Source organism: Gasterosteus aculeatus, chromosome 4 (genome assembly GCF_964276395.1).
Source record: "Gasterosteus aculeatus chromosome 4, fGasAcu3.hap1.1, whole genome shotgun sequence".
In the NCBI taxonomy this organism is placed as follows: domain Eukaryota; kingdom Metazoa; phylum Chordata; class Actinopteri; order Perciformes; family Gasterosteidae; genus Gasterosteus; species Gasterosteus aculeatus.
The window spans coordinates 33,870,800-33,892,886 of record NC_135691.1 but is presented as its reverse complement, the minus strand read 5'-3'; the positions used below and the strand labels follow the sequence as shown (position 1 = coordinate 33,892,886).

General features: G+C 52.9%; 1 protein-coding gene across 4 annotated transcripts in view; it reads right to left on the bottom strand.

Annotated features, from left to right (window-relative positions):
* The window catches only part of LOC120818181 (uncharacterized), a 34,127-nt gene that overhangs the window by 9,130 nt on the left and 2,910 nt on the right, over positions 1–22,087 (bottom strand). The window contains exons 2-10 of one of the 4 annotated variants that reach the window (XM_078100503.1): positions 21,091–21,156; positions 16,958–17,141; positions 14,971–15,420; positions 14,396–14,884; positions 11,499–11,651; positions 9,226–9,411; positions 7,113–7,189; positions 6,392–6,497; positions 2,725–2,967 (exon numbers count right to left, since the gene is read on the bottom strand). In XM_078100503.1, the coding sequence (XP_077956629.1) occupies positions 2,725–2,967; positions 6,392–6,497; positions 7,113–7,189; positions 9,226–9,411; positions 11,499–11,651; positions 14,396–14,884; positions 14,971–15,420; positions 16,958–17,141; positions 21,091–21,156 (1,954 nt within the window). Of the gene's footprint in view, positions 1–2,724; positions 2,968–6,391; positions 6,498–7,112; positions 7,190–9,225; positions 9,412–11,498; positions 11,652–14,395; positions 14,885–14,970; positions 15,421–16,957; positions 17,142–17,846; positions 18,517–21,090; positions 21,157–22,087 lie in introns of those variants that run through there. The other 3 variants (XM_078100504.1, XM_078100505.1, XM_078100506.1) reach the window with 3 other exon arrangements.

The window sequence follows — 22,087 nt, the reverse complement described above, 5'->3', positions numbered from 1 at the left end:
CGGATGGGGTGGGGGGTGTAAGAAGGGAACATATTATCAATATGAGTCGAAGGGCACGACCTCTGCAGACGGTAAGACGATGTTTCCTTCTGTGATAGAAAAGTTGCGATCTTTTTCATTACGGTAAAGTCAGATTTGTGGTTGACGGTGAGTTACGCTGTGGAAGAGACGCAGAGCTGAACATCACAGACCGGGTGTCTCTGGAGTGGGAAGGACGGCGTAAAGGAGGGGGGGGACATTCTGCAGCAGGAGCTGTTGTTGCTCCACGAGTGCACGACTCCTCCCCCTCACTTTCTCCATAAACACTGAGCCGTGTGTGTGTGTGTGTGTGTGTGTGTTGGAGGGAGCAGTCAAAGCTCAGGCAGAAAAACAAACAAAGAAAACGTAGTGGCCACACTCCTGTCTCATGGCTGCACGCCATCGGCCTCGCCGCAAACCACAACTTATTGCACACACACACACACACACAAAGCGCGTCTCAAACACACACACACACACACACACACACACGCCTACGCCCCAATCAGCTCCAGCCGCAGATCCACACGGATACGAGCCCGCAGAGAGTCCAGGTCATCTGTCGTCTTGCAGTAGCAGATCTCCAGAGATTACCTCACAAAGCGAAATCATCTGCTCTTATTGCCCCGCCGCTCCTTGACATTGTGCCATTAATAAGGCCATTGTGGAGGGCGCTCTGTGTTTGGACGCCGTATAATAGACTCTTTGACAGATTGACTCCCCCCCCCCTCCTTTCCTCCCTTTCTCTCTGTGCTTTGAATGCGGCATATTCCACGCCGCCGCTCGTCAATGGGCGAGCTGTTTGTTTGCCCCCGTCATTCGGGGCTGATGGTAAACACATAGAGGTATTCCAGCCCAAAGGCTGAGCAAACAGGGGTTACATAAAAGGCACTGTACACCCCCCCCCCCCCCCCCCCCCCTCCCACCCCCATTCACAAACACCTCACACTAATGCCCGTAACCTCCCTTCATCTCGCTCTTAAGAGACCGGTCTTTCTTGTTCATTCGGCCGACCGTACGGTTCTTTTTTAGGCTCATTCACTGCTTGACAACAACAATTAGGGCCTGATCTCCGCCCACAGAGGAGGGTAATAGAGGCTGCTGCTGCTGCTGGTGGTGCTGGTGGAGGTGGGTGGGGTCAACGCGTGGCTGGCGTCGAGGCCGCCAGGTGTTCCATATCAACATCCATCAGAGACCTCAGCCCACAGAGTGACTCACGCCGCCGCGAGCTAACAGGCGCTAGCCGGGGGGGGGGGGGGGGGGGGGGGGCAAAACAAAGGAGACCGCAGCTACTTGACATCGGCGTCGCTACGAACCCCCCCCCCCCCCCACCGCCACGCGCCCACAGATCCCCCGCGGCCACGTGTGATAAAACGATAAATATGGCAAATTTCACATGGAAGCACTGCTCAACGATTAGGAATCCGACACGTGGGGCAAATTAATCAAACCAAACGTTTGGTAGCCGTCGACTTCACCGATCAAGTGTTTTGTTTAGAAGCTGAGAAGTAGTTTGGTTATGTTGAAAACAGGAATTTAGTTGGCTGGTATTATTTATTATTAACTTTTTAACAGTCTTTGCTTTTGTTTTTTAACTGGCAATAATTAAAATATCTTCTATAACTGCAAGTAAAAACCACCATTTAGCTTTTAAACACAACTATTGTCTGCTTGTTGATCAATACGTGTAATCACATTATCTCGTAGCTTTTAAACTGCAGTTTCACAGTAAAAAGTAACGCCGTGTCACTGGAGATGTAGGAGGATTAAAAGAAAAATACTTCTTTCAGTAGCAACACGGCTCATCTCGTGCTGAGAACATAAGTGCATCTGCTCTTTGTGCTTATGTACATATTCCCTGTTCGCTCTAAACAGAGACTGATGACAACCTGGAGCGCCACACGAGTGTGTATTCACAAGGACACACACACACACACACACACACACACAACACCAGAGGACCCTGGTGAATATTGAGGCGCGTGAAACGACGGATGGAAACAAATCCGACGCTTCTTGAGGTGTTACAGTCTGATGTGACGGATAGATGCTGCTGACCTGCAGCTCTGAAGCCCAGTATCGCTCTGAAAAGCTCTCACACACAAATACAAGGACACGCACAGACACACACACACACACATTCTCCTGTAACACAACAAAAGCTCTCCATCAGTAATAACCTTGGCGCAGAATAGTGGAGCCAGCTGCAGGGTTCTTCATCCTGCCTGATTGTGGTCTGAACAAGCCCGTCCAATCAGTCCCTTTCATTGGGGGGGGGGGGGGGGGGGCGGCCCTCACGGGGGAACTCTGACCTGACCGACCTCTGCGGAGGGCCGGCCCCTCAGCCTTGACCTTAGGTGTGGATGCTTATTGTTGGGAATGAATGCCAGATATTAGGCACTAGAGGGAAACTGGAGAACTGACGGCTGAAGTGCGATTCAAAAGAAAAAAAAAAAAAAATCAAGTGCAGTGATTGAGGGTCAATTTTCACAGGCGAGAGCGGCGCTGGTGGAGGCGTCGGGTGCTTGTGTTTTTCCATCCATCGTCTCCGGCGTGGAGGCGCTGCCTGTCATGGTAAAGTCTTCATCTGCCTTTCTATGCGTGTTGGCGAGCCCGCGTGTGGGAGTTCATGTGAGACGGCGGTTGACGGGCTGTTGCGCGGCATTAAATAACGTCATTTTCTATTAGAGGAAAAAAAAAACTCACAGTCCTGGAAGTTGGAGCAGCTCCGGTGGCCCTTTGGTTGCCGCGGCCCGTCGTCCTGCAGCTTGGAGAGCAAGCTCAGCACCTTTGTTTTCCTCTCCTCCATCCTCCGCTTCCTCTCCTCACTTCTGCCATCAAGGCTCGCGGGCCTCCGTCCTGCGGCTGAGGATTTGACTTGTTGCCCCCATCCCGGATAATTGGCCTCCTCCTCCTCCTCGGCGGGGCCCCCTTCCCCTCCGCTGGAACCTGCAGCAGAGAAATACAACATAAAACCCAATAAAATGCTAAATTAGCTCATGCATCTCGTGGTATTTGGCTTATTGCTCAGCACATGGATTAGCTTTTTAAATATAAACACTGTAATCAGTCCTGAGTCAGAATCCCCCCCCACCCCCCCACATATATGTATGCATGTTCATTTAGGAGGAAGTAGCTACTAAAAGCATTTCAGCTCCTTTAGGAAACATCCCATTGTCCTGCTGAAGGTCCCTTTCAGAGAGGACGTGCTCCCCGAAACTTTAAACAGCCGTCCGTTTTGTCACTGACCAGCCAATTAAAAAGCCCCGTTATCCGGGAATAAAAAGTCCACAGAAAACACGTCTTGGTGCAGCGGAGCAGAGACAAAGCGCCTCGTCAATGCAGACTTCAGAGCTCCGATTGTCTTTTGCAACAGTTTCCACAAGAGTTTTGGGGTCTTTTCCTAATTCAAACAGGATGCATTTGGAGACGGCTCCGTCCACTTGGAGGAGGAGGAGGAGGAGGAGGAGGAGGAGGAGGCCGGACCAGTGAGCTGGCCGACAGGCAGCAGATTCATCGAGTCGTCCCCGACGCGGTGGCGTGGATTCATTTGTCCCGTCGGCAGCGCAGATCGATGGCGCCGCGTCTCATTTGACGGGCCGTCTTCCGCCGCGCTGCACACAATCAGCCGCCTCCCGTCAGCCGCCACGTCCCGCTGACGTCTCAATGCCACCGGGGATGAAATGAATTCATCTTCTTAAAGAGCAGAATTCATCATCTAAAAGATGCTCATTTTTCAGAGATGTTGATTTGAGAAATCAACAAAAAATGAATACATTCAACAAGCTTGTTACTAAATGTTTGAACTCTTTCCTCTATAAATTGTCTTAGTGATAAAAAGATGAGTGAGTGAGTGACTTGTTGCCCTTTAGCATCCAGGCAGAGAGCAGAAGGTCGGACTTGTATCTCCTTCTCTCGGTGTTTGAGGAAGGGATGAGCATGGCGAGCGGGACAATCGGCGCGCCGGGGGCCCTTTCACCGATGCCACCCAGAGCTTTCAACCCCCCCCCCGCTATCGGCTGACAGAGAGGCAGAATGGGAGAAAAAAAAAAAAAAAAAAAGTCCTGCACAACTTATTATTCATGGGGAGGGGATTTTCCTTTCAGGAAACACGTCAGCCTCTCTATCAGCCCTGACAAGTGCCAATCAAAGAGCTCGAACGTTGCAGGATTTCAGCGACAATGGCCAATGAGTCCACAGTGTCGGTGGCTTAGAGACAATGGTGACATGGCTACACTGTCAGTGTGTGGTCCTCTGGTGGGGTCGGGATCCTCGCTAAGTACACGGCTAATCTCTGCCTGCTCCGTCTCTGTCTATTTGGAGGCTAATCTGTCCCGTAGCTTCCTCGGCTTCCTGGAACAATTCGCCGGGGTCAGTTGGGCTTAGTGCTCTTTGTGGCCCCCGCACATAGCGACATTCATTTTGGACGCTAACATCTTTAGTAGCAGCTGAATGCTAAACTCCGCAGTGACCGGGGGGGGGGGCACATTCACCCAAAAAAAACAACCAGGACGCGAGGGATTATTCTACCTATGAATTCCCGATGAGCAGAAAACCTCAAAATGAGCCTCGCCGGGGAGCCGGAGCGTCGCAGCTTCGCTTTAATCTCAAGAGTTCACTGACACGGAACCTGCATCGCACAAGCTTTGACTTTTACGCAGGCAGCGCTTTCCCTTCGAGTCGTTTACCCGTCAACCTGGCTGATTCAAGTCCATCCGTGTTTCATGCTGCAGGACAGAACATCTGCAGTGAACAGAAAGACCCCAACAGGCTGAGAGCTGAAGCTGCGAGGCCACGCTGAGCACCGTTGACGGTATCAAACTGAGACTGGAGCAGCTTTAAAATCACAATTATATAATTCAAAGACAGTGAAAACCTTTTATTCAAACATATTACGCTTTCATTATCTTCCCCAAATACTCGTGTGAACTAATCAACTCTTCCAGATCCAAATGGCGTCGCCGGCCCACTTCCTCCTCTGTCTCATCGTAATGGGGGTCATTCCCTCCATTACCCTGGAGCCCCATCCAACGGGTTCAACTGCCCACACCTCCAGGGTAACCAAATCTCACCTATCCACACAAAGACACGCCGCACACTGGGCATCTTTTAGCCAAGGTGTGACCTCAGCCGTGACCCCTCCACGCCCTGCTGATGACCCCCCCCTCCCTCCCTCCCCCAGAGTGTGACCATGCCTTTGGCCTCCAAAAGGTCAAAGCACACAAGCCACCGCCGAAGTCCTCTGGTTGACGTCTTCCTCCATTCGTCCAGTTTGCCCGATTCTTACGCGGTTAGATGTTTAAACAGCTTGATCGTTAAATGCTGCATTTCAACAGCCGAAAGGGAATTTTGGACGTTGTGTGCACGTACACACGTGTGTCCCTTTAACAAGCTAATAAATCAGCTCTGCTTTGTGAAGAAGAGGCGGTTAGATGATATAAAACCGAGTCCCGGTTCCAGGGGTGACGCCTGTGATCACAGAAGAGGCAAACGCGTGGGATAAACACGGCTAAATGTCATCATTAGCTAATTTGAGGACAAATGGAGCAGAGGTATAAAAACTCCACCAGCATACGACAGCGAGGCCGCAATTCACCTTCACACGCGTGTTTGTGTGAGTCGCACCGGAAATCACACAGCCTGGCGTCCGTTGCGCTCGGCGTCCGCCATGTTGGATCAGAGAGACGTATCGCTTGTGCCTTTGGCCTCAGCGGTTTGCCGCGGCTCGGGCCCTCGGACCCATCAATCACAGGTACGACGGACGCGGGGGGCCAAGGGCCATTAGCGCGACGGAGCAGTGACTGATGCTGGACGAGGGAGTCGCCAGCGAGAGGGGGGGGAGAAAAAAAAGCAGCCTTGACGGATGTGGTCGAATGAAAACAGGAGGCGAAAGAGGCGGCGGGGGGTGGGGGAGGGGAGGGCGGCGTTCCATTTCTGCCCTGGTCGGCCTTTTCCCTCCCTCGCGCTGGCAGCTTTCCGATGTTTGTGCCGCGTACAGTGAGCGCTCCCCTTCGTGAGTGTACGCAGGCCCGGCCGCACAGGTAAAAGGTGACACCGCGAGCCAGCTGGCCTCCACGCGAGGATTAGCCGGCTTAACTGTACCGGAGGGAAGGGAACGCCAAACACGGCGCTGACAGCGAGGAGACAATGGCTCCTCGCGAAGCAGAGCCGGCAGGGCCTGAGTGGGCTTTTACCGGATCAGACGCTAATGGCGAGGACGGGCTCTTGTATTGATTAACTATTGTTGTTACAGGGCTCTTAAGGGAGGGCGCCGGTTTCGAGAGAGAGGCGGCGAATGCCGCCACCGCCGCACACACACACACACACACACACACACAGATGAAGAGGCGTCATTATTCAAGGGTTACAGTACCGAGATCGGACACGCAGGGGGAGAGGGCGGATCTGAGCATGGCGAGCGATGGACTCGGATCGATGATCCACGAAGACGGAGAGCCAGAAGCGTCTTCGGACCCCTCCTGCAACAAACAAGAGCACGGAATGAGCACACTGGGTACCATCGTGCCGCGAGTCTCTCCTTCGTGAATACTCGGCTCAGCGGGGCGCATCACGCAAACGCTCGCTGGTCATTGTGGTTTGGCGTAACCGCGCGGGGGGGGGGGGGGGGGGGGGGGGTCCTATGGGTCTCATTCCTGCTTTTCAGGGGGCCCTCTCTCATTCGTCACCAAGGGGAGCTTAATGGAAGGTCACGTGGAGCACCTGCCTCCATTCCGCTGCAGCACAAGCCCTGTACGCTCAGCACCCCCCCCTCCTGCAGCCCGTGACTGATTAACCACACACCTGCTGCACGCCGCGTGCCCTCTGTTATATTCTGTCTCAATTATCAACAACAATCCAGCTCTTCTAGCCGGAGTGACAGTTCTAAATGCTCGCCGGCTCAAGTCCGTGAAAAGGGGGTCTTTGTGTCGGCTGCGAGCGCCACGTTCGGGAGGGGGGGGGGGGGGGGTGCTGCTTTTGGAGGAAAATTTGATATATGAGCGGAGGAGGTGTGTGGGGGGGGGGGGGGGTAGAGAGTGAAAGGGCGGCGGACCAAAGGGGGATCTGGGGGGGGGGGGGGGCGCGGAGGCACTCACCGATTTGTTTTCGTGGACTTTCCCTGCGGAGTCACACCTTTCAGAGACGCCGCCAGCTGTGCGGGGCCTCACGCCACCTGACAAAAAAAAAACCCCACACAGGACTCGGCGTCAGGCCGAAGGCAGAGGAAGCGCTCGTGTGTTTGCAGGCGCGTGCGCGCGTTGCGCTGAAGGTATCGGCCTCCGGCGCAAACTTACCTGCACTCCTCTTTTGTAGTTCAGCGTGTGTGCACAGATATGAGTTGCGCATTGCCTCCAATTATGTCTCTTAACCTCTGAGCAAATAAGGGGCAATAAATAAACAGAGGCCCGGTGGAGCACCTGTCCACAGGAGCGTGCCAGGTGCAAACATTGTTCTGGAGACACAAAGGGAGGGAAGACACGCGAAGCCGGACAGATTTCCTCTTGCCGCCAAACGTTTGTGGCACAAAAGCGCGGATCCCAAAGAGAAAAAGCACCATTGTTAACATATTCCTCTTTTCGTATTATGGATCTGCTTCAACCAAGTTCACATTCGTGTGAATCCGCCGGTATCTGCACAGCCACGCTGATAGATTGGGCTTGTCTTTGTTCAGGTTTTGAGATTTCTGCGGCCGCCGTCACACACGATGGAGCTCGATGGAATTTTACGCTGGTCGGGATAAAGTGCCGCTTATGATAACCGTTCACGGGGAGGTCTGCGGGTGATGCGGAGCGAAGGGACGGCAAATTAGTTTGTAGTGAGTTTCATCCGCTGAGGAAGAAAACAAATCTGCTGTGAATGACGACACAACCGGTGACATTCTGCCGCCATCGAGCGGATCTAATAACTCAAACAAAAAGGTGCTCAATTATGGAGAAGTCTGTCCTAAGGGCATTCATGGTGCTTGTTTGCATACATCGGGCCGGGGGGGGGACAGAGGTAACTGTGTAAAGGTTGCTGAGATCAAAATCCGAGTTGTGGGACACGTCTCTTGGGACAGAGACATAAAAACTCAGCGACCTACATCTCAACGCCCGGACCAATGAACCCTGAGCAGTGCGCCCAGCACTAAAGTGAAGTCAGAGGTGTTTACAATAACCTTTAAACGTCTGCAGGTAAGTTATCTCCCCCCGTGTTGGTTATCAGACTATAAACAACAGGCGCTAGACTGAAGAGCTGTCCTGCCCCCACCAACCCCCCCGTCTCAGTGTCTTATCCCCCTGTTGCTTCTAAGCGTTCCCAGCTATCTAACCGGACTTTCCCCGGTTAATGATCCACTCCAGCAGTTTGATCTTTGTTAATGTGGCAGGTCCCGATATCCCTGCAAACGTCCCCTCCGAGCAGCCGCACCTTCGGGCCGAAAAGCGGTTAGGAGCTCGCGGCGGCACGTCTGGGATCAGATGAGAGGCGATATGACGGCTCGTTAAAAGGAACAGCGGCTCGGCGCCATAAAGACACCGCTTGCTCTCAAGGCCGGAGAAAAAGCCACCCAACAGTGATGCGTTTTAAGCTCCCGCACGCACGCACACACACACACACACAGACACCTGCTGCCGGTTAAAATGACGGTTTTTGCTTATCTCAATTGAGCTGTCAAAAAGATTTGTCAGAGCAGGAGGCTCAGTGAACTGACGCTAGCCTTGAGGAAACACAGAATAATCACTTCACGTGACCACGGATACCGACACTTTCGATCATTTTAGACAAAATTAAGAAGCTTAAAAAAAGGCACTTCCTTTCAATTCATTTGGAGTCGCCCGTTTTGCTCAGGAGACCGACATTGGTTCTGCAATGGGAAATAAGGTCATTACATTACACTACATGTGATTCAGCTGACCCTTTTATCCAAAAGCTACTTACAATGAGTGCATTTCAACCATAGGGATGCAAACCCCAAAGAGTCGAGTCTGAAGATGTGAAGGCCCTCCGCAGGTCCCGGTGTCTTCTGAGAGCTCGTTGCACCATTCAGGAGAGTCGTGATCTGGTGGAGTGTTTTGCTCTCAGCGAGGGAGATGCAGAGCGGAGTGTGCGGGTCGGGATGTCGGAGCCCCATTCAACGGGTTTAATTGTGTTTCGGTCAAATCTGTTGCTTGATTTGATGCTGTATGACTTCTCTTTCATTCAAACGTCTACTTGTGCACACGCGTGTACCTTCATATTGTATCCCGAGACGAGGCCAGTCCTGCACCGGCGAGAGCTCCTCTTCCGGGCCGAACAGACCCGGCCGGGTGTCGGGCTGCGGCCGGTCCAGGAGGAGCAGCTGCACCCGGGACAGAGAGCCCAGGGTCCCGGAGTCACAGCCCACCGTCAGCGCCGCCAGGCCCGGAGACAGCTCTGCTAAGAGGGGACAACAAAGGCTGAAAGGAGAGGAAGAAACATGCCGCGGGGCGCAACGATTCGACTGCCGTCAAACGGGTTTGCTTTCCTCGTATGCATATATACATATATTAACCTTTCTGACATGTAAAGGGGATTTATTATGTTATCTTCAACGGTCGGCTGATTACTTAATTCTAACACGATTTTTCAGTGTGATAGATATTTAAACTATATATATTTGCTGACCTGCTAAACAGCTGACCTCTGAAGATAATAGCTCCTAAATCCCCTTTGCACTGGATTATGAAATTACTGTAAATAACACTTCCCCCCCTCCCCCACACACACACAAACACACACACACACGCACACGCGGCACCAAAGTTGTCATCGTCCAGCCACTTAAAAGCGTATCGGTGTCTGCGTGGCCCGTTGCCAATGCAAATCCCCACACCGGCTGGGTGTGGAGCCGCCATTCAAGCCGGGGGGATTTTCACACAACACGCTTCAGGTAACCCACTTAACACACACGCACACACGCACACACGGCTCCCTCGTAGTGTTTTCAGTTGGGACGTGGCACACGTGTTGGTCGGCGCTGGCGTCTGGTAAAGTAATCCCCGCAGGTGCGAAAAGGGAAGGGAGTCGTTGAGAGGAAACCCCTGGGATGACCGGGAGTGTGTTTCCGTTAGGCCGTGGAATCAGTCCGTCATTGGCCGCCAGATTGAAGGACACCCAGCAAAGCCAGGAGCAGCAAACCAGCGAGAAAGCTTGCGATCGAGGTGTTGGACGCACTCGGGAGGGAGAAAGACCGCTGACACACTTCGCACTGATTAGCCTCGGTTCGCTAACAGGCCGGCCTCATTGTGGAAAGATCTCACCGCTTCTTGTCCTGCCTCAACTCCAGTGTCAAATATGAGAAAGACGCCATCTTCCTGTCTGGGTAATTATGGTACATGATGTGTAGCCGTTAATACGCGGAGGATACTCCCAATCATCATGGTTCACGCCTTCAATGTCAAATTGGCCAAATTTGCCAAATTTGTATTTGCACAAGTCAAAGCAGAGCCCGGGTCCCCACATCATTTCTTCTCATGTCATCCCCTTTGTGATGGAGGCTGATAATCTCTACTGGGCCAATAAAGGGTCCTGCTCAGCGGAGCTTTAAATCTGCCACATTCTATACAAATGGAAATGCTGCTTCACGTCGGCCTCCGATAAAAATCTGTCTGGCGCATTAGCTCACGTTCGGCCTGGAGCCCCGGGTTGGTTTTTATCACGCTGCGGTTGCTATGGCAGCGGTCGCCCTGATCCTTTCACATCCTCGGGGGGGGGGGGGCAAAGGTCGCCGGGGTCAGATGGAGGTTCGGGTCAAACAAGCAGGTTAAACACCTTGTCGGGGATTAGCGGGCTACGAGGGAGGTGGAGGAAGTCTTCATTGGCTAATGTCTCTCTGAGCAGCTCACTGAAACAGCCCCGGGACACACACACACACACACACACACACACACACATGCACACAAACACATCGCACTTACTCTGCTGTCGTTGGGAAACATCTGCCACATTTATATCAGATTAAACTGAAGGATAAATTACTCATTTACAAAGCCTGGATATGATGCTTTAAAGCCAATATGCAGAAATATATTCGAGCGAGATCCAGAGCACCTTGAAGAGTCTTTAAAAAGGCTTTTGCTAAGAAGTGAAACCTCCTCTACAGCCTCCTTGTGTCTAGACTTGCCCTCGAGCAAACTTTTCCTCCCTGGAGATCGATTTCACCGGGGCCTCCGGGCAGGAAATGCTTTTTGCAGAAATCAGATTACAAGTTAGATGTCAGTGGTGCTGATGTGACTTCATGTGGCTGTTGCTTTACAGCTGATCTTGGCTTTTTAAGAACCAAAACAAACGTTCGCCACAGAGCTTTTGTTCCGCGACAAGCAGGTTTTTCTCTGTATGAGGTCTTTGGGCCTTTTTTTTGGGAAACTTTCAAATTATTTCAGATTATTACTCACCCGGCTAATTTTCACCTTTTTGTGACATTTCATAGACAATATCATCGATGCACTGATGGAAAACAGCGGCAACACTGTGTGCGCGGGTACCTGTGTCAGGTGAAGGGCACCCGGAGGAGTCCGACAGCCGGTCCAGAGACGGGGAGGACAGCGAGCGAGGGGCGATGGCCTCCAGCTCATCGAACGCGCGGGACTGAGTGCAGCTGAGCTCGGAGTAGCGGGATGCTGCGGTGCCACAGCGTCCTGCAGACGGCACAGAGCGGGCGCGTTGGGTGGTGATGACGAGGGTTACAGGTTCCTTTGAGGATACGCGAGGGCGCGGGGGGGGTCGATTCATTGGGAAATATTTATTGGCCAAAACAGCAAAAAGGCTGCGTACTTGGAAACAATTAAATCTATTCTACTTGTGTAGATCGATCGATCTATCTATCGTCCATCTATCTATCTATATATCTACGCAAGATGAATAGATGTCATTGTTTCCAAGTACGCAGCCTTTTAGATATTCCAAATATATATTTATGTTTTTCATTCAGACCTGACAATGAACAAAGATTAATTTTTTCCATTATATGAAGCGTTGGGGAATTGCATTTGATTGGGGTAATAATCAGTTATGTCATTTTAAAGCAAAAGACGAGAAAAGTCAAACTCTTCCCGTGAGAGGAAACGAGACGGCTCGATTTGAAATGCGTGATTTGTTGCAGCAGATGTTTGGACACCTTAAGGGATGGAGATCGGATTGATACCCGAGGGGATGTAGATAAATCAACAAACGCCACAGAAGCCGACAACCGAAGGAGCTCCCAGGCGACCTTTTCTTGTGTTGTAGCGGGTTTACCTAAAGCCAAAGTAGTCTCACCTCACTCGAGTCAAAAAGGACTCGGTGAAAAACCGTGGAGCCGATCGTTGATCGCTCCTCTCCACCCTCATAACCAAACGGTCTCGCTCTGCCTGGTTTACACACCAGAGGATTAGCCGCAGGAAAGAGGCTTTTTCTCACATTAGAAATGCAGAAAAGCTCGGGCCGCCGGACAAAAGGATAATATATACGGAGGGCTCTAAAAAGGAAAAGAGGCTGACTGCGCTGCTCGGCGTCTGCGTACACACGTAGCCTCCCTCGCACAGTCAAGTACGCCAGCAACGGCGCGCACACACACACACACACACTCACACACACACACCGCTGCACTATTGTGCACTTGAGCGGCCCGGCGCTGCGCTCAGAGACACAATGGAGGGACTTGACTCGACACTTGAAAGCATATTGCTGCTGTCAACTCAGCTGTCGTTCTCTGCGGCGAGGAGGGCTGCAACCCAGGCAGGCCGAGTTTTTCGGGGAGGTTAAAGGTGGCGGTGGTGTGTGGGGGGGAAGGGGGGGGGAGAGGGGCGGACAAGGCCTTCTGTGTGTCTGCCTGTGGCCCTTTTAGTTCCTGGTGACAGCGCCAGGGCGGAAAGAGCCCAGAGCAGAGAGGACGGGACGGGACGGGACAGGACGGGACGGGACGGGACGGGGGCCGCTTCATTGTCAAGTACAGTTACACTCTGGAGATGTTGCTCTGGGTCAAGCTGTGGAAACATCTCCAGTCTGGAGTCCTGCATGAGTTATGAACTCAATGCATTCCTCACACGGTTGAAGGTAATCTAAATTTCCTGCCGCACAAACAGGCTCATCTAATGCACCTCACCAGGGACCTCTAACGTCTTTCGGGCCCTGAATAAATGCCGCAGACCGACACAATTATCTGTGAGGAAAAGCTTTGGTCCGGAGAAGAACCTCAGAAACAGTCCAGGGAAGACCTTCAGTTCTGGGAATTAAACAGCAAGACTGAAGGATCTTTAAAAAAGTAATACTTTTTCTGAAATGTACCACTGCAACTTCCTTTTTAGCTTGTTTCTGTTTTAATTGCGCTTTGTGTTTGGTTTAACCTCCAAAGTGATTTTGGTGATCTGGCTAAACTGTGCAGTGCTCGTTGTTGTTGTTGTTGTTGTTTTTTTACTTTCCCCTGATAGACCTTCTGAGAACAAAGTCATCGTAACAATTAGAAATGACAACCGAAGCTAAAACTAGAAGCAGCTCGTAACAAACCAGAACCGCCCTCTAAGCTTCACACGCTCAGGCCGCCTCGGGCATCTGCAAGTGAAACAAATGAGCCGGTGACACTCGCCCTGTGTCCGCCGTGAAGAGAACAGCGTGCTCCGATACAGCGAGGCCGCCCCCCCCTCCTCCCAACGCCCCCCGCAGTCGACGTCTCTGAGGACAGAGACAGAAATCCCTGCACAATTTCCACATTGTTTTCTCTCTTTCATAAAGTTCCCCGGGAGGAGTCAGATGTCAGCGGCCCCCGTTCTTTATCCCCGTCCGGGACGGTAAATTAGCGGCCGCGGGGAAGCGGCGGAGGTGTCCCATTGTGGGGCGCCGCCTCAGTGTTCGGCCGCCATGCGAGCGCTGGCCAGTGTGGATTTATGACCGTCGGCCTCACGTCTCTCTCTCTCTCTCTCAGAGCCCGGAGAATAGGGACGGCGCTGGGGGAGAATAGGGACGGCGCGGGGGAGAATAGGGACGGCGCGGGGGAGAATAGGGACGGCGCGGGGGGAGAATAGGGACGGCGCGGGGGAGCCGAGGCTGAGAGGCGAGGCACACGAGGCAGAGCACCCCCTGCGTCTATTGTTGGGGGCCCAGCGCCTTTGAGGAGGGAATCAAACGGTACCAGCTTTTCATCAAAAACCCTCCTTTCTATCGCTGATTTAGAAGAAAAAGAAAAGCTTGCTGCGTTATTTATTGCGGGGCGGGAGGAGGCGGGAGAACCAGGCTGACCGCGATGCTTTCACAACGTGTCGATGCCTCGCTGTGGAAGCAGGCTTTGAGTTCTCTGTGTCTGTCTCTTTGTCCACGGGGAAATGGGGGGGGGGGTTGTCCAGCCATGTTCGGGGACAATCGGGGGAGGGCGGAGGACGCATGCGGCCGGCCGGGGCTCGTTTCTCACCTCCGACAGGGGAGATGGGAGGCAGCGGGGACCAGCGACGAGACTCCAGCCGGGGCGCCGACGCAAGAGGGGTCGGAGCCGGTCCTGACCCCGAGGAGCGGGGAGTGGTCCTCTGCGGACTCGGGCAGGAGGACCAGGTGGCGGAGGGGAAAGCCAGGCCGACAAGGCCGCGGTCGGAGGCCATGGATGGGTGGGGACCAGGAGCTTCTGATGGAACTGGTTGGAGATACTTTGTCGCATCGGGGCTTTCGCTCCTGCTCGGAGGGTTATCTGATTGACGAAGCCCACCTGACGTCGACGGCGGCGAGAGGGGTCGGGTTTGCCCAAATAGCGGTTCGTAGAGGAGAGGGGTGGCCGAAGCATTGGCGGATGGTTGGCGAGGGTGGGATGCCGGCGGAGGGCGAGGAGCCGAGGGTGACCCCGTCACCGGGCGAGGCTGGAGCGGTGAGGAGCAAACGCTGCCTCCTGGTTCCGAGTCACCGAGATCTGCTGCGAAACCACAGAGGAGAATTAGGCCGCCGCCTTCAACAAGGCGCAGAGACGCCGCGGCGGCGGATCGAGTTCAGCAGTCTTACCGCCGGACAGGACGCTGCTCCGGCCGCTGGCGAGGTCGGTGCTGCGGCTGAACCGGCTGGACGGTGGGCGGCTGAAATCTGAGAGCGACCCGTGTGAGATGGAGGAGGAGGAGGAGGAGGAGGCCGCCGGCGGTGGCGCTTCCAATCCATTCGGCTCCGCAGGCAGCCGGCAGCCCGGGTGGGGGGACGCGGCGGCGGGTCGCGGAGCCGTCTCACGGACTTCAACGCCCCCCCCCGGGGCAGGTGGCTCGTCGCAGGGAGATGCCGACCGGCTTCTTCGCCGCCTCTCGAAGTCGCCGTGCGGGGAGTTTTGGCGGGGCGGTGTTGGGTTGGCGGTGCGTGGCGGTGGGGCAGCGGAGGGTGGAGGACAGGGAACAACAACAGCAGCAGAGCGCCTTCCCGCCATCGGCGCACTTTTCCTTCTCCCGTCTGGATGGAGACGGAAGAAACCTTCAGGGGACACAGAAACACAAACGCTCAGAGGACGGATATCGCTTTGCAGACCCGGAGATTTTGGTGTGGGAGTTGGATTCTTATAAAAGCCACTTTTCGCCATTAATCGGCAGGCACAGGGAAGGTCATTGTGGGTCGGCTCGCTGACTGAAGCAGCGAGAAGATTCCCAACAGATGATGATACAGATGTGAGAACCCTAGAGCTCACACAGGTTCTTAGAGGAAGACTTGAACAGAAGAGGCACATCTTATATCATCATATATTGGATGTCTGATTGATGGTGAAATTCTTTCCTGTGCAGGTTTGAGGCGTTAATTGGCCTTTTGAAAACGTTGATTATTTTCCAGTTAATTGAATATTTATATGGTGAAAAACGCCGTCGAGACGTTCTGCCCTGTTTTGTCCACATGTTTGCATTTGAGAAGCTGGAACAAGACCCCCCCCCCCCCCCCCCCCCCCACCTACAAGCACTTGTTGCACCGTTTTAGGCGTCTTCCTCTCTTCCCACAACAGCCATTATCTCCCCTTCTCCAAACCCTCTTTCTTCTTCTGAACATTTCCTTTCATCACTCCCAGATTGTCTTCCACCAACATCAACTCCGTCCAGCACCGCCCATTTCCCTTTCACCTCCTCCGTTCCTCCCCCGTTGCCTCAGCACACCCCTTCCTTTCTCTCTCGTGTGTGCGTGTGTGTGTGTGTGTGTGTGAGAGAGAGATGGGGGGGTGGAGGGTGTCAGACAATCTGCTCTTGTTTCCTGGGGGTCTGCCGCCAAGAGGAGTCAGCGCAGGGGGATAAAGAGGAGGCATTGGAGAGCACATTTCTGCACTGCCTCCTCTTACAATGGCCTGCCCTTCCCATCTGTTTCACACACACACACACACTAGTGTACGTGTGTGTGTGTGTGTGTGTGTGTGTGTGTGTGTGTGTGTGTGTGTGCGTGCGTTCCGATGTGCATGTGTCGGAGTGCAAAGCCGCGGCGCGGGGCGCAGCACGTTTCTTCAGGGTTAAGGGCGATTGTGAGGGAGCCGTACGCCATATGGCTGAATAATTAGTATTGGACCCCGGTGCTGAGAAATGCCCCCCCCCCAATCCCTCTGCGCACACACACACGCACACACACACACACACACACACACACACACACACAGCTAACGTGGTGAAAGCAGAGCCCTGCTGTGGAGCTGAGGTGTGCGCTGGGAAAAAATGCCTTCACATCAGAGGCTCCAATGAAAGGAGCGGAGGGTCTCGTGGCCCCCGGCCCTTTCACTCCCTTCACAGGACCACCAGGAGGGCGGCGCTGTGGGCACTTCCTCGCCAGAGAGGAGATTTGCACTTAACCAAACAACCACAGAGGGAGATTAAGGGCTAACGGCGAGTTTGGTGGCCTGTACCTCCACTGCTCTGCGAGGGGGGGGGGAAACCAAAGAGAAATGGTTAATGAGCAGCTCTGTGGAGTCCAAAGAGGCCGTGTCCTCCCCCTGTTGGGGCTGCGATGGTGTGAAAGCGGCAGGTGTTTAGTCGGTAAGCCTCACCATCCAGCGTTTGTGTCTTCGGTGCAGCGAGGGCGTGCGTTACCGCCGTCTTCTCCCGAGGGGGGGGCAGCGGTCTGGACCCGGAGCTCGGGACACAAGGAGGCCTGAGGTCCTCGGGGCGGGCTGTCATGTGAGACAAGAACCGTGGACACAATAAGGGACCGTGGTTTGGACGTTTGTGGGCCTGGAAGAGAATAAAGAAAGAAAAAACAAAATAAATCTGTTTGCAGAATGATTCTGTAACACACTTTGGCCCCAAGATAGTTAATAAGCACAAAACCCTGTGAGAAGACTTTGTTGTGACCTGTAGGGAAAAAAGGGCTGGCTTTTTAAACAAAAAGACGTGATTGGATGAACCACCTGTCAATCAAACTCTTACTTGCTAAGACCATTTATAACCTACAAAAAATACATATCTACTTCACCTAACTTTATTATATACAATTATCAATATAAAAATAAGTATTGTGTACATGTAAATAAATGAATAATTAAAAAGTCAAAGAAACAATGGAAGAAAAAAAAATTGATCATGCAACAAAAAGTGTAAAAATGGAACGAAATAATACATAAAAAATAATACATTAAAAAAATGTAAAAAAAATCAAGTTTCATTTGAAAAAGAAATTTTGTAATAAACTTTTAAAAAGAATATTGCAAAAAATGAGGAAGGAAATGAAACCAAACAATATATTTTCAAATGAAATGATTTCAAACAAATAAAAAGATAAACCTTGTTTTTTGTGGTCAAATAAATAGATTTGTTTTCACTATCTCCCTTCTTGTTTTTCTCTCTTTAAACCTTGTAGGTTATTCAAAGTTATTTTTAAGAAATCATGCGTCAAAATAAAAGTCAGTCTGTAAAACATCTGTGTCCCGTGTTACTTACAAAATAAAAGCCTGCTGTGTGGTTAGTGGAGCGGGACGCCACTGATAGATGGTACCACCACTGCCCCCTTGTGTTATTGAAACACATCACCGGCCTCGTGCCTTCAGCTCTCTCTCCTCACACCCACATTCCTCTTTAATATGAAAAAGGAGGCTGAAAATGAGCTCGAGGGCAATAAAACTCACGGGAGATAAAAGCAGGCGGCAGGGTCAACATTGGAGCCGGTGCCAGTGACTCACTCGGTCCCTCTCTGGCCTTTACAGAGCAAACAGATGTAATAAATAAGCCGAGGAGCCGCGGCGTTGTTTGACTTGGATTTGAGCTTCATCGAAAACAAAGTTCAGCTCCTCACTCTTTTAACACGCGACTAAAAGACAAACAGAAAATGCACAGACGCATTTGTGTGAGTACAATGATGAACCAGGAGAGCCCCAGACAGAGAGAGGGCGGGGGGGGGGCAGGACGGAGGGGTCACTGTCTGTGACTCACACAGGGAGGATCAGCTTTTAAATCCCTGCACCATCTCCACTGATTCCCCTTCCTCAGATCTGGAGGCTTTAAAGATTTGCATTCTTGTGATGTACAGCGGGAGAAGTGAGGTAGAAAAGAGCCAGAGACTGGGGGAGCCTTCCTCCTCCTGCTCCTCCTCCTCCTCCTCCCTTGCGGCCTCCTCGCTACCTGTCGCAGGCCCGAGGGGGGCTTTGTGAGGCTCGGCGGGTGTCATCAAGCTCCTGACCTCCCGCGGGACAGGCCCGGGCGCGCCCTCCGTCGCTCTGTCGGACTTGACGCTGCTCCCGCGATTGCAATAAAAACTTTTAAAACTCTAATAGAGCAGTTTCTGCACGCGTGTGGGTTCCTCTCCGGCCCCCCCCGGTCCCCCCGCGCCAGGAAACATGGCTGACCTCCTGGCGACAGTCAACCCACACGCTGCCCTCACACAGCCAGAGCCGGCTAATGTCATTACGGCCGCCTGCTCGCGGCCAGCGGCTCCCTGATTGAGACGTGCGAGCAGCGCTGCCCCATGAATGTAGGAAGTCTATTAGTCACCCAGAGTCCCAGATGGCCTGCAGCGGACAGACATGCGTGTGCCCCCCAACCCCCCCCAACCACCCACCACCTCTAAACACTCAAGCATACATAACACACACACACACACACACACAGAGTTAATTGCCTCGGAGTGAACCCTCTGACAGGCGGAGACAGAAGTGTGTCTATGTCCCAGTGTCTGCGGGGACAGAGAATTCTTCACAGAGCCGGAGCACAAGCAGGCAGCCGGGCTTAGGCCCTAACAAGGTTAAACCCCTGAAAAAGAGTGACTTTTTAAATCAGGGAGATTTGTGTTTCTGCGGGGTGTAATTAGCTTTGCCGCGGGGGCGCGGGGGTGGTGGATGAAGGGTCCGTGGTGGGGGGGGGGGACAGTGGAGCGCATTGTGGAGGCCGGCTGATTCAGGGGAGCAAATCTGATTATCAGCTCGTGTCAGAAGCCAGGCTCGGATGCAGCTTAGCATTCAGAGCAACTTTCTACTCACGATGGGCGGACAATGTGCCTGCACCCCCCCCCCCCCTCACACACACCCCAACCCCAGCCAGCCTCAGAGCAGCTATTCCCCCGAAGCCTCAACTGAAACAACACAACGCTGGAAGGAGAATTCAAATACTTATCGTGGACATCAGAGTCCGTCTGCAGGTGCGTTGGGGGAGTCGTGTGACGTGTGACTCCAGTCTGCTTCTGATTAAAACAACGGAGCTAACGAGACCTCGAGGATACTTCAGCTGCTATAAAAAAAAACCACACACTTCGACGCAAATATCGTGCTAATTTCCACCTTCGTGATCCAAGGTATTTACATTCTTTACATGTTCTTGCCTCGGGACGTTTTCTCCTCTTTGAACCCGCCCTGCTCTGATTGGCTCGTAGGAAACATGCGGAGCACCTTTGCGACGGCCGCCCTCGAGCTCGAGGCAGAGCTACTCAGATATGTTTCAATGAGCCTAAAGAATGTTGTCGCATCACTTTTGGGGGGCGGTTTGCACTCCACACAAACACCACACAAACGTTTACAAGCACTGAACAGGTGAGTTTCTCTCCACGGTTGACCTCTGAGAAGGACCCAATGTGTGGTGTACCATGAGTTACGTTCTTAGAAATCCTTGGATATATTTACATTGTCTATAGCCATAAAACCTTGTTTGAACTCCCCGAGCACAGCACGCACACGCACACACACACACACACATGCATGTTGGGTGTTAAATGGCAGCTCTGCGGCCTTGTTTGGGCCCGTGTGCATTCTGACCCACTCCGTCCCTCAGCAGCCTGCTGTCCCGGGCGACGGCGTGAAGCACGCCGCCTCCCGCCTGTTTGGACAGGAGGTTGTGTTGCTGTATGACGGGAGTTTTACTGCCACGGCGCCCTCGTGATTTATTCCGCGGCGGCGAGCGCCGAGCCGGGCCCCGGTGCGCTGAATGCGAACGTGCTGGAGGCCGTCGGGGATGTAAATGAGGCCGCGAGGACCAGCGCGCGTCTTTGTCTGACGACTCCACTTGTTTGTTTAACCGGAGGCCAAGACAGGAAGCCAGCCCACACAACTCTGCCGTCGCCACGGCAACACCACTGTTAATTGCGGCACATCCACTCTCAGGCTCTTTTCAGCAGAGGGGAGAGGTGGGGACTTTTGAGTGTTGGACGAGAGAAAGAAGAAGGGGACTGTGTGTGTGTGTGTGTGTGTGTGTGTGTGTGTGTGTGTTTCTTTTCACTTGTTAATATTAGGATCTGGTTTAATCATTTCAGATTAAAGAAATTCCCATCAGTGGGTTTTGGACCACTTTTCTGTTTATGGATTAAGAAAATCTCAATAATGAACTCAATCTTCGTTTGATCTTATTTTAAATCATTAGATTCTCAAAGCAGCGTTACGCGCACTAACATAGTCGTACTGTTTGCGTGAACGAGGAACAGGAGGACGGGGTTGAAGAAGACGCTCCTGCAGGATGGATGTGGAAGACTAGTGGACATCCGGGGAATGTTTTCCTGGGAAGTCAAACTTTCATTGGACGCAGAAGGGGGATCGCCTGCAACACTGTAGCCAGTTTTCTTCATTCATTCATTCATTCACAAAGCTACAACAGCTCCCTCTTAAAGGATATTGGCTCCATCACGTTCTTTTTTCCTGCTCGTATTATTCGTGCAAAACAAACCCGCCGCGTCCGAAAAACAACAGACGTTTAGGAAAAAACTCACGGTTTGGCGGCAGAGTCCTCGTTCCCACAAGATGGCCTTGCTGACAAAAGACACGTAAACTGGGCTCTGCGAGGAAGAAAAAACACGCCTGATTAATATCTTAAAAGCATTACAGGAGAAGGGCACATGTACATGTTGAAACTTATAAACAGATGCGTCATGGAGCGCCAATGAGCGAAGCCTGGCAAAGCAAATGTAAAGCCACGCAGTGAGAGACACCCCCCCCCCCCCCCCACCAGTGCATTAATAACCCCTCTGTCCTGCGTAATGCGCTGCTGTGGAACTCTTCCAGTGGTTTGAGCCGGTGGCGCCTGCTCTCCCAACATCTGCCCCGAGCACACAACGTCTGCTCCTCGTCGCTTCGGCCTGTCGCCTTTTTTACGCATCGGGGCGCGTGGGTTTGACCCGAGGAGCAGGGGCCGCCGCGTTAGCTCATCAATCAGCAGGGGGGGGGGGGGACACATCACAGGCCGCCGCCGCCGCCGCCGCCCATCCATCTCCAGAGTCGCTCCACGCCGGAGAGCGAGAGGAGCAGGTCCTCCCGGGGTTAGGCCCTCCATTCATGGGGCCGTAACCCCCAGACAGGGGGGAAAAGACCATGGGGCTGTCGGCCCGGCTTGTGCCAGACGCTCCGAGGCCCATTCGGGGGCGCCGCGAGAGGCTCGCGGGGCAGCGTCAGGGTCCGGCCATCTCACCGCCTTTGTGCGTGGGCCTCAGACCGTACCTGTTGTGTTCAACGGAGCTTAACGGGAGTCCGCAATTGCAGCGGAATAGTGAATACCAACCAATTCTGCCAGTGAACGTCCACCTCGACGCCGTTGTTGCGCTGAATGGGAAATCAAGTGCATTTTGTGGGACCCCCAGTGGACCTTTTAGGAATAGCAGCTACTTTTATAGAAATGCAATTTATGTCTTTTTGTCATTTTTACACTTCAATCATCCGGCGGGCCGCGCTGGCACCGCCCGTGTCCCCTTTTTCCAAACTTCCTGTCGGAGA